The following is a 12594-nucleotide window of genomic DNA, read 5'->3' as shown; positions in this document are numbered from 1 at the left end:
GGTGCCGAGGATTTAGTGTCTCCTCTGCTTGCGGTGGCTCAGCTTTTTGTCTGGCTTATCGGCATTGTTTGCAGGGCAATCAGGAGCATGTAGTCAGATGTACACACATGCACATGCTCATTATACACGCACGCACGCACACACACACACAGTCTCCCAAATAAGCATGACGGTCACAAACACAGTCACCAGTGAAGACAGAAAGTGCTAACAGGCGCTCACTCAAGGTGATCGCTCAGTATTGAGCTGCAGCTCTGATCAGGACATGTTTTTCTCCAGGGAACTTGACAGCCTTCCTCGTCTGGTGACACAGCCCAGAGATTAGCAGTGTTTACTCCAGGATGTCAAACAAGCACACATGCAGAGATGTTTTCTAACGGTGAAATGTCTGTTTCTTCCCTGCAGGTACATGGGTGACATTTGGGGGACAGATAACAGACGAGGTATGAAACATGTTTCCTTTATCTTGTATGTTTATTTCATCTCAATGGACTCTGTATTGACTGATTGATTGTACTGTATATGTGGTAGTAATCGGTATTGAATGTGTTGTATATAAACACGATACTGATTGCTCAATGTACTATGCTTAAAACACTTAGGTAGATGTTTGATACTGAACAGTGATACTGACTAAGTGTAAACACATAGCAATAGTATCAAGGTGTCTCCACTACATTAAAACTTGTTTTGTGGTATTTCAAGATTTTTTTTCTCGATGTTTTCCCTCATTTTTCCTCATTTCTGGCATTTTTGCTATGGTTTATTTTGATTTGATTTGATTTGATTTATTTTGAACATTTAAAAAAAAAATTGTAGAGAGAAACTCTAAAAAACAGAGACAAGCAATAAATCATGAACAGACTGACAATGAAAAACATAAATTAACATTTCATGCCCGAAAAAGGAGTAGGAAGAAGCAACATGCTTGTCTAGCCCTACCCCAAATCCCAAATATACTAATCCATCACTAATCACACTATTACAAATGTACACTCTCAGCCACACATTTACACCACTGCACCTCTTAATACCTGATAACCAATATTACCCCCCCCCCCCCCCCCGTTTAAAACAAATACAAAAATACAAATTGAGAACTACAGTATCACCCTGAGTGAGCTTCACATTCCCTCTAATCATTTCTGTACCTTTGTGAAGACACTGCCTTTGTACCTCTTTTTAAACCGTCTGATATCTTGACTTTGTTTCATTTCTTCACCCAGTGCGTTCCACAAAAACTGAAATGGACATACAAAATAGGTGGATGGAAATGCACCCACTGATGAATAAATGACTGAAAATGGCGCTCCAGAAACCTCACACTAACGACCCTTTATACCAGAAAATGTTGCTAAATTCAAAATGGAATGACCTTCGAAAATGGAGCCTACAGGTCCTCAAAAGTTGGCTGAACATTTGGGGGTCATTGTCCAACCATAGCCAGATTCAGTCAGATTTTTGTGCCTCTTTAGTTCTTTGTATGCAAACTATAAAATTAACTTTGAATCAACGCGATGACTTGTTCAGCGTTTTAGCCACGTTTTCCAGTTGTCCGTCTCACACTCCTATTTTAATGAATGTATACACAGCTGTACACAGTTAACCTTGATCAGACCATTGGCTGACAAACGTCCAATACCTACAGGCTCAATTATCCTACAGCTCAGTTTTTTTATTGCTCCCTCATGCTATAATGAAGGCTTTTTATAAATGCTTTAAAAAGACACAACCTTCACAAAGACTTTAGGTGTAATGATTCAGATTATTTGCACTGACTCAAACATGACGATACATGCGACAGGAAAAGGGCATGTTGAGGGTCGACACATCATGTGTACGTGTTCATACTTATATCCTCTTTACACTCATGTTGCTGAACTCTAACATGCTCTGATGTTGCTGCTGGGGTCTTGGCCTTGGCCATCACACACACAGAGATACACATATGCACACACTAAATGTGACACTTAGGGGGAAGAGGACAAAACTCACCACAGGGGACACAGTAAGCTTATGTAACAGTATTATTTTTCTTACTTTGAGGCTTAGTGCCATCGACTCACATGGTTCGCTCGAAGCTTAGCGCCCCATTTCTCTCCATTATTGTGAGTGTCCCCAGTTCAATGTCACTGGTATCACTCAGACACAAGTTAACAGGCTTTGGCTTCAACAGCTGAGGTTCATACAGTAAAGGCTGGTTGGTTTTAATACAATCTGTTTTAAATTTTACTTTCAGAGACACACAGCAGTGTGTTACTGCCATTAAACACAACCACAAGAAGAAGCCAGTGCTGCAGACAGGAGGTCTCTGTGGATTCAGTGGCACGACCACACAATAGCTACAGTATCATCATCACCCACAGAGTTGGTGGGTTAAAAAGTCCTCCACTGTCCTGATTGCCCCCGTTCAATGTCATTGTTATCAAAAGTGCTCTAAATATACTACATGTCCTCAGTAGAGTTCAGTGTCCCTGTCCTCATTAAGAAATGCAAAACAACTCTGGCACACAAACACACTTACTACATATAATCTGTGTCAGTGCTGCTCAAATATGCACTTAGTTGTGCACATACTCCAACACTGACTTATACACAAGATCTCATCTTTTCTCTTAGTTAATTAGTGTCTTTTCTCATGAGGCATAATTTATAGAAAGCTTATGAATTGGAACCTATAGATGGAGTAATGATAGCCAGAAAGACCCTTAGGATTGGCAGTTGGACCTCTTATCTTAAAGCTGCAGTAGGTAGAAAGCCTGAAAACGGTTATTTTTGAGTCTCATCTGAGTTAGGTTTCGTTCGTCTCCGCCCTGAGCCCCTCCTACCAGACGAGCATGCGAGCATTTTATCCTACTTGGTTCTATTTCTCGGCTCTCCCTCACCGCGCAGCAGCCCTCCCCATCCTTCCCTCGCTGCCCCGCACATATACCCCTGAGGCTCGGCTCCCACGGCCGAACCTCGCGCCCTCCGGCCAGGCCCGGCCCCACCTCACCCTTCCCCTCCCTCCGGGGCTCAGGGGAACCGAGTTCTGTCTTCCTTTTTTTGGGTTGTTTAGCCGTGCTGCTAAATGGTGGAATAGCTATTTTACCTGGTGCACTGTTCGTCATTGCCGCTTGCTCTCCCCTTCTGCCGGCGGCATATGCAGTAGAACAGCCAATAGGAACGCAGTGGTCTGAGCTGACCTTTGATTGGTTGATGCACATCGGCACGATACTGATTCTTTAGAGGCTGAACACAGAGCCATGGTGAGGTGCAGAAACCTGTTGTTTGAAACCTGCCTACTGGAGCTTTAAGGTCATAAGACAAGATTAATACAAATTTCATGTCTCTGTGATGCGTATAATGGCGTTGTAGCAAGGCGGTGATTGGCTTAGCTTAGCATGACTGTAAACTGGGGGAATAAACTAGCCTGGTTCTCTTTATAGTTGAAAAATACTCCTACCACATCTCAAGAGCTCATTATTTACCACGTCATATCTGTACGCGCACAGAAATGTTAAAAATTAGAAGTGTGATGTTAAGAGGAGTTGCATGCTGCACCTTGGCAAACAGCGGCTGGGTGCAGCAACTGTGTGGAGTCTAGACATCACCGTGAGGTTGCCAGACAACCACAGCAGATTCCAGGAATTGTCTGCATCCAATGTGTGATATTTAGACGTGATCGTCTGTGGATTTTAATATGAACGGAGCAAGTCCAGCTGTTTCCACATACATCCAGTGTTTATACGAGGAAGCAAAACAGTGAATAAGCATGTTAATTAGTTCCCAAAATTTAGAGCTATTCCTGCATTCATGTGGTGTCGGAAGAATTGGAAAAATTTGTTCTCCCACTGAGGAATTCACATGAACACCCCCCTTAATTCAGAATAACAACTCGGAAAGTCGACGAAAACTTATCTACATGCCTCGCAGAGTTGATGTTATATTATGCAGGAACATGGTGGACAAAAGTAAATGTTTGTCATGAAGTCACATATTGCATATTCATTTTTGCTCAGGTGTAATTTATAATATGGTATTGGGTTGTAACTCTTGGTTGTTGTCCACGTAGAGTGGTCTAGATTAGTTAGAAATGTATTTATTAACCCTGATATCAAGTCAGGTAAATCAGTATTTTAGTAGTTTTAGGGGATGCATTGGTGCAGCAACACGTCCGGGATGAAATCTCGCTGTAATGTGAAGCTTTAAACTGTTTTACCTTTGGAAAGCAACATGAATCTTCACTGGGACATTAAACACTCTGAGCAATAAAACATAATGTATATTACACATTACCACTTAAAAGCTCATGAACACATCGAAACTGCAAAAACGACTTCCCCACTTAGGTAATGGGACCATTCAAGGAGCGTATACTGCAGCATTTTCCTTAAACATGTAAAACTGAAGACCTGATAGCTTGTTAGAAAGTGAGCAAGTCACTAATGACAGCCCATGAGCTTCTCACTTATTATTAAGCTCATTAAAACATGTATATGCAGTATATATTATATAGGAAATATAGAAAAGATGTCCTTTACAAAGCCATTATTAACAGCTTCTAAGCCTCGTAGTGTGTCTCATCAAACTGCTGCTTAGTTTGTTTTACGGCAGTCTTTTGTGGGCTGTAAGTAACACACTCCCAGACAACGAGCTCACAAGAGTGATGGTGGGCTACAAGTTAACATTGCTTACTCATTCAAAAAGGCCAAAAGTGTATCCATAAATCATAAAGTGAATTTGAAGAAAGTGTGTCTTGTCGGTTTTAACTTTGATGTCGGGAGTGTGGAGGGGAGGAGGCAGCACAGCCATAAAATCATCTCAAGGCTGTGTGGGTAGTATGTGGGAGGCCTTGATTCTGGGGCTGTGAGGGAGAGATCGTTTTTTCTCATCACGTCTCTTCTATGTATGGAAATCAAATATCTCCTGCACCTTTTGTGCCCCAGAATAAAAAAAGAAAGAAAAAGAAACAAAGTCAGGAGCCTGAAGTGTAGCCACCCATGTATTTCTGCAACTTAACAGTGACTCAGTGTTTTTCTGAAGGTGAGGGTAGAAGTGCATCAGTGTATGTTTGTGTGCTGCAGACAGATTGTCTCTGCAGTTTGTCCTCCCCGTACAGAAAGCGCTGCAGCATTTGAAGGCCATTAGTCACATTTAGTTCATCCAGAATGGCCAGAAGTCAGAAATCTGTGTAAGCTGTGATGCTTTATCATCGACACAAACTTCCTGACCTTGTGAATGTCACTCTGAGCACTCCATGACAGTGATTGACCTTTTACTGTCGTACGAGACTCGCTGTGAATGAGCAATCAGCAAAGGCCAAACAGTCACTCTTTAAAAACTGACTCTGTCACCCTCATCTCGGCTCTCTGTCTGCGACTATCTGCTCGTCTGTGTCTCTTCATCTCTGGCATGTTTCTCACCTTACCTGCAAAAACTTGATTACCCACTGTGTTTGTCCTTAAATTCTCTTTACATTTTGATTTGAATCATTCAGCACTTGCTTTCTTTTTCCATCCACATCCAACTTTTCTTTATTCTCCATCTATTTTCTTACCTCTGCAAAAAAATCTCTTAGTCCACCCTACCTTCACTTTACTGAAATCACCCTGCGGTGCCCCCAACAGTTGTGACAGAGATTGTTTGCTATATTGTGCACTCAGCACACAGCAGTCAGAGAAGGAACATGCTGTTCACTTTCTCTGTCATCCAAGTCTTTCTCTCTTTTACTGACCTCTTGCTTTCTTTAACCTCTCCATTATCCAGCTCTGTCTTTTCCTCTATTTGCCTTAATGGCAGTCCAGCGCTCAGAGGCTGAATGAGTCATTTTATAATGTGGCCACTGTTCTCTCTGTCCTTTATTTTTATGCCTCACTGTCCATTCAGCCTACTCTGAAAGCAGTCTAATAACAATGCACTTCTTGAATGTGAATGAATTTTGATATAGACTGGAGATAGTGATTGTTATCCTGAGCTGAAAGTTAAAATATCATTAGTTTACTTTCACAGGAAAAGGCAGCAGACAGCAGCTAGAATCTTCAAGACTCCAGCATGTCCTCACCTGAAACAACAACACTGCTCATTTGTCAGTGCAACACAAAATATGTCCTCTTTTCCAAGTGGTTGTTCAAAGTATACTGTGCAGGATCGTTGTAAGAAGTAAAAGCCAACCCCTGATTCACCCTCATTTGGCATTTTGGTTGCTCCTTGCTCTGTTGTGTTTTTCAGCTTGTCTCTTGCCTGCTGCTTACGATATGGCACCTTGTTGCTACCTTTTTATAAAGTCCCGATCTCACCTAAGCACTGATGGTCATGCCCATAAACATCCTGAACACAGAAAATACTAAAAAACAGGAAGAGGGCAGAGCCTCTGCAGGAAAATACACCGCCACACACTGAGAGTGGGTCTATACATCATCTTTTAGGAAGAGCCTACATAGTATTTACTGTTAAGTCTACAGTTGGTAACTTTTATGAAAATAACTTTGTGACACATTTGTGTCTCTATATTCTGAAAGAAGTAAGACACATGGTCTGAAAAAAATCATGTCCCTTCTCCTTTGTCTACTTCTTCTAATGGCGTTCACTGAATTGACCCTGATGCACCAAAAACAACCAATCAGAGTTGAGAAGTCTCTAACACAGCTGTCCACAACTGTCACTCCAGGTAGCACTGATCAGACATTAATCAAGACTGTTTAGCTGTAAAATCAGAAAGTTTGTGACCCGGCCACCATGTTGGAAGTAGTCAACCAAAGTACCGAGTACCTCCCACAGGCCAGACCGACTTTCTCATTTTAACAGTACACTAAAATATGTTTCTGAAAACATTTGAGGCCACGAAGTAAGAGAATCTTAATTCATATTTGATCGGCACTGTCTAGTTTGAGGGTGCTTTCAGACATAGAGTTGTCTTGCTTTGGTCTGAATCAGGGACTAATTCTGTTACAAAGTAGACCTAGAGTTGGTTCGTGTTCTCACGGCAGCATTTACAAGCGGACCAGATCAAATGCCTGACGTTGAAGTAGAGTACACTTGCAAGATAAATGTGACACTTTCTAATGTCACAATGGAGGGACAACTACGCAGGTTGATTTTAGCGCTGCTCATCGTGGACTATATTGCTGTCATTGTTCATTTTAGTCAAACCATACAGTTTGAAAACGAGGCGCGGCTCCAACTAGAAAACAATGTTTTGATGCATTGGATGTGCTGAATGTGCATATTAAGGCAGTACAGGAGGAGGTGCACATTAATAATCCTCCAGGACTGTAACATGCTCATGTTTAACCCAAACAATGTGTCATGTGACTGCAGTTGGTTCGGCTCGAGGTCGGAACACGTTCTCACCACAAACGAACCGCAGTAGAGTTTGGTTGTTCGGTTGTCTCGGTCCAGTTGTTTTGGTGTGACTGCTGTGTTCACACCTGCCCAAACAAACTGCACTTAGATGGCAAACAAACTTGAGTTTGACTGAACCGAACCAAACTGGGCAGGTGTGAAATCACCCTTATACTGACATGATTTACAGATGCATCAGAGACTCCGATTGTTTTCATTCCCATGTGGTAAGGCCTTGAGATGCTTTACATGGCAATAAAGTATGCGGTTTATTTCCACAGATTATTTGTCTCATTTAGTGCTGTGTGAATATAGTGACAGTTTCAGCAAATGTATGTATAAAAAAAAGTTTTTTATTGTAAAAATTACCAACTAGTCAAGATCACCATTAGAGTTAAAAGAAACCAGTGTATACTGCTAATAGAATCAAATTCCTCCTTTGCTACTAACTGTAAAGATACTTTGTTATGATAAGTTTGATAAGTTCAAAACTAATAGGAGCTTCTGCTGTAATAATGTTTTTAATTCACTGTTCAAATCTATTTCTTCTGATTTCTCATCCTTTTATTCTTTTATTGGCTATCTTTTTATTATTTTTATTATCATTGGTCGAAATTTTATCTCTTTTATCTCATCATTTGTCTTTGTTCTATTGCATTGATCTATATTACATAGTTATAGTACATAATTTTATTGTCCTGTACTTTTATTGAGTCCATTAAAGGACTGTCCCTACAGACACTAATTAAATAAAGTTTATTATTATTGTATCATTATCACACATGGGCTTGGACTGCTGCCCATTCTGTGCTGGTTGCAGAGAGATGGTTGAGGCAGAATCTCAGAGGAGAGATTATCTAATTCTTCTAGAAACAACACCTCCGCTGTCTGCCACCACTGAAACAGCAACACACACACACACGTCCACTGACTGCGCATGCACTTGCAGGCATGTACACAGCGGGAGACAAACAGATTTCATGCACACAAACACACGAGCACCACATGCACAAACACACCCTTCTGTCCGCACTCGTTCACAAAACTCAACTGATGCACACACACATAACTCCACAGGGAGACGATGGCAAATTCACTTAAAGTCCCCATGTAATAAAACTCACCACAGGGAAATTGCATCTCGGTCTGATGATTTATGGTCGCCATGTCTCCGAAAATATGGAGGATATCTACACATATGCCACACTCTCATATAAAGCACGGGCACTTATTAACTGAAGAGGAGTGAGTTGACACCACCATACATCATGGAGTCAAATGATTTTCCACAGATAATTATGCTGTGGTCCCACTTGCTCTGTAAAGTCTGTACTTCAACAGACTTACAGTACAAGCTCTGTTTGAGTGTGTGAGTTCAGGAACTTGAGTGTGCTGCTGCAGCGTACTCACACAGGACATACAGTGCTCTGCTCACTGCAGCATATACACATCTTCTGCAGTAGGGCACTGTTGTTAAGCCTTTGCTCTGCCATACCTGCTGCACTGCTGTTCATAAAGCATTTCATAAGTCCCACCTCCACCCCAGCATCCACCTGAGAGCTTTGAGGCTTGTGCTCCATCAAAGCTAGTTTATATGAGGTCTTATTGTGTTAAGTGTTTGTAGATGTTCAGAACGGCTGCACTTGATGGCGAGTGAAAAGCAGGCCATCGTAGAGAGAGGGGAGGCGCAATATTGTATAAATGCACTCAGTTGTTCACATGAGAAGTGACAGAAATAGCTGTGTTAAGAATAACAGAAAGCGATTGAGAGAGAAATTCAAACCCTGGCTGACTGTCTCACCTTCACACAGCTGACCAGTCACAGCAACAAGTGGGTGTAAATGTTGTGTTGTCGGATTTGGAAAGTTATACAACCTCCCCAATCCCATTCAGGACCCAGTTATGTTAACAAAAATATTGCAGTGGTGAATATCTATTCTAAATGCACTCATAAGTCAGTATGGTCATCATTTTATTATGTGTTCTTTTTTTCTTTCCATTCCAGTGCACACAGAATCTGAGTGTGAGAAACCACCTACTAGTAAAAATGGCAGTATATGGTCATATGGTTTTCACTAGTCTCGCCACCAGACAATCAGAGATCTCCGCCTTCTGATTGCCTCCTTTCTAAAGTGTGTTTAACATAATCAGTTAACTCATATCAATTCATAAAGTGATGCTTTAAAACTCTGTGCATATATTTTGTATTGTATATTCCTATTTTCTGAAGTATTACCAGAAAACGGTATGTTCAAAACCTGATTGTTTCTTTAGAAAATCAAATTAGTACAGCATTTCAATCATTTTTATTATAGTACAAAGAATATTTATCAACATGTGCACATGAGAATGAAAATGAGAAAAGTCTTTGGCAATTAGACCCCATAGAGATGGTATGATTTGAGGAGGGTGATGAATCCATAGTCATCCTAGTAAAGCTGTGTTCCTTGGATTGGATGGGGGAACTGAACTGGTTAATCCAAAGTTGGAAAGGTGTGGAAGGAGGAAGTTTCTGAAGCTATCTGACTGTCTGATGTGCAGTTTTGACAAAGTTTACTAGAAACTTAAGTTCCTCCAGGGAAAAGTTACTAAAATCACTCCCAGTCCCTGTTGTGCTGACTTTGGTGTATCCTTGTGTGGACTTATAAGGTCAGAGCCCAGAAGTCAAATGTCAACTCTGTACATATTCTGCATTCACAAAATAATCCATCCCACATAAGCTGGTGCACTGAAACAGTGCTACATGCTGAATATACAGAGAACATTATTTATGTTCTGCTAGAGAAAACTACAGAAGACAACAAGCATGCTTTCTAGAGACAGAAACTAACTGGGTGTTCAGCTGTTAAAGATCTAGTGTTGAGATTGCACAACTGAAACTTTTCCGGTGTGCAAAGTGTGTAGGAGAGCCAGTGTGCAAACACAAATGGCCCTTTTCAGAGTCAGTGTTTGATTTGTGTGTTCTGGGCTACTGTAGCACAACATGTCCAACTCTGTGGTAGAGGACTCGCTCAGTTCGGACCAAAGATTCTCAACAAGATGAGCTGAAACAGGCAACTATTTGCAATGTGCCATTTTGCAACGTTCTAAAAAACCTGCCGGTTCACACCAATGCAACTAGATGAGACAGTGTATCATCTCTATGCAACAGCTCTCTGTGCTTCTGCTCTGATTTCCAGCTTTTCAGGCTGATTTTGTGGCTGAATATAATTTGTAGCTTCTTAAAATATGAATGAGGATAGTGATAGTGACATACTGGCTACAGTTGTATTTGTAGTAGTGATGAAACAGCAAAGAACATAAAGAAAACAAGCATCAGATGGACTGTATTCATAATAAATACACCACAATAATATAAAGAACCAGCACCAATTAATCAGTAAATGAGAAGCACGTACAGCAAGCAGCAGCAGCGACCCACCGTCTGACACCGGCAGGCTGTGACAATGGAAACAGAAGGCTCGGCGGGGACAAAGCACCTGCTGCAGCAAGCCAACACACCGTCTGCGGTCATTTTGACTTGACCAGCAGACTTTGCTACAAGCTGACTGACTGTAGAAACAGGTGATGTGCTTTACGTTCTAAAACCAGCCACTGGCGATTTGACCAGGTGTTGCAGGTGACGCCATCGGCCGGCCTGAGTCGAGCTCACACCGGCCAGTTCACACTGTTCTGTAATGGTTTTGTCTCGTCTGGAATTTGTTGTCTGAACTGGGCTTTAGATAACAAAAACAACACAGTTCTAATTTTCAGGTGATTATGAATTAATGAAAACACCACTTCTGCCAATAGATGTCCCTAAATCCTACACACTGGACCTTTAAACGATTTTGTTTGATGAATTTCTTGATTGTGTGATATTAGATTTGCTTGGCCACTGTCTTCTGATCCTTAACTTGCCTCTTGTGGCTATTTGAGAGTATGCACATGTATGTTGGTGTGATCTGTTGTGTCGCAGTATTCATTGTCTTGCATATATGTAACAGAAGTAAACAATACCCTTGCTCTGAGGAAGGCCTTAGGCTGAAATGCATCAGAAATTATATTCTGATACCACATGAAGCTGCACTGCTTTGATGGTGTGCCACCTTCCTCTACTTTGATAATGGTTTTGGTAAACCCTGGACACCGTAGCTGTGGAAACACATAAATATTTATTCTGAAGATACGGAAATGCCAGAATGCTACAGCTCTGTCATGAATGTTTCATTTGCAGGTGTCAAAAAGAGAGATTTTTTTTTTTTAGCTCAATGACCTTTCTGTGTGTGCATGTGTGTGTGTGTTTGTGTCCTCACCTCTTGCCAGGTTGCAGAGCAGCTAATGACTATTGCCTACGAGAGTGGAGTCAATCTGTTCGACACAGCTGAGGTCTACGCAGGCGGCAGGTGGGTGCGGAAGAAAACCTCTCAGTTCATTCGCAGTTCAGTTGAGCTCATAACAACCTGATCATGTTTTGGTGTGATCAGGTGCAGACGCCTGGCCCCGCTGTGGCTCCGGGAGGAGTTTTTCATCATTTATATGTGTAGCCAGAAGGTTTCACACATACAGAGACTAATTTGTTCCACTCACTTAGCGAACTGATACATGACCAGCAGGTTTGGAGCAACATGCAATTTACAATTATTCATGACCTTTGAAAAACATTTCCACTGGACATGCTTTATATTCGAGACAGGATGTGTAAAATGGACTAAGAGTAAATCACTGCTGTTAATGTGCGGCTGGAATTCTTATTATCACTGATTATGATGTTGTTTTGGTTCGTTGCTTTCAGTAACCTGAGCCTGTGCCTTTGGATATAAATATATAAAATATGAACACTCAGGCAGAATCTTAGGTTAATCTTTAGGATTATAGGAATACTTTGGATTTTGTGTGAGAACAAAGTGCATTACAGCTCTGAAAAAAGGCTTACGCTGTGATCTAATTAGCAGAATTACATATTTATTATTTATCATTTATTTACACTGTCTGATGTCTCAGTCTGACGCAAACGTGAGGAAAATACTGCAAAGCACCTTTCCAGCCTGCGCTAGCTTTATCAGGGCAAGTGAGAAGTTTTTCGTTACTGTGTCAGCATTCAACAAGTTTAAATTTGGTAAAAAAATACATTTAAAAATTGGAGAGATTAAATGTTGTAAGTCCAGTGTCAGTAGGGTTTGATCTTTCTGCTGTTGAAACAAACCACAAGCACCACTAAGGAGTGTAGCTGTAGCATAATCTACCAGAATACATAAAACAAAAAACAATAATAAAGCACAAATTCTGTCA

The 12594-nt window shown here is 41.2% G+C and overlaps 1 protein-coding gene across 4 annotated transcripts in view; it reads left to right on the top strand.

The window, feature by feature from the left end:
* The window catches only part of kcnab1a (potassium voltage-gated channel subfamily A regulatory beta subunit 1a), a 165915-nt gene that overhangs the window by 131599 nt on the left and 21722 nt on the right, over positions 1-12594 (top strand). For all 4 annotated transcript variants that reach the window (XM_078167178.1, XM_078167177.1, XM_078167179.1 and 1 more), the window contains exons 3-4: positions 406-443; positions 11629-11708. In XM_078167178.1, the coding sequence (XP_078023304.1) occupies positions 406-443; positions 11629-11708 (118 nt within the window). The remainder of the gene's footprint in view (positions 1-405; positions 444-11628; positions 11709-12594) is intronic.

The sequence above is a fragment of the Epinephelus lanceolatus genome, chromosome 4 (assembly GCF_041903045.1).
Source record: "Epinephelus lanceolatus isolate andai-2023 chromosome 4, ASM4190304v1, whole genome shotgun sequence".
In the NCBI taxonomy this organism is placed as follows: domain Eukaryota; kingdom Metazoa; phylum Chordata; class Actinopteri; order Perciformes; family Serranidae; genus Epinephelus; species Epinephelus lanceolatus.
Note: the sequence above shows the minus strand (reverse complement) of the source record. Positions and strands in the feature narration are given on the sequence as shown.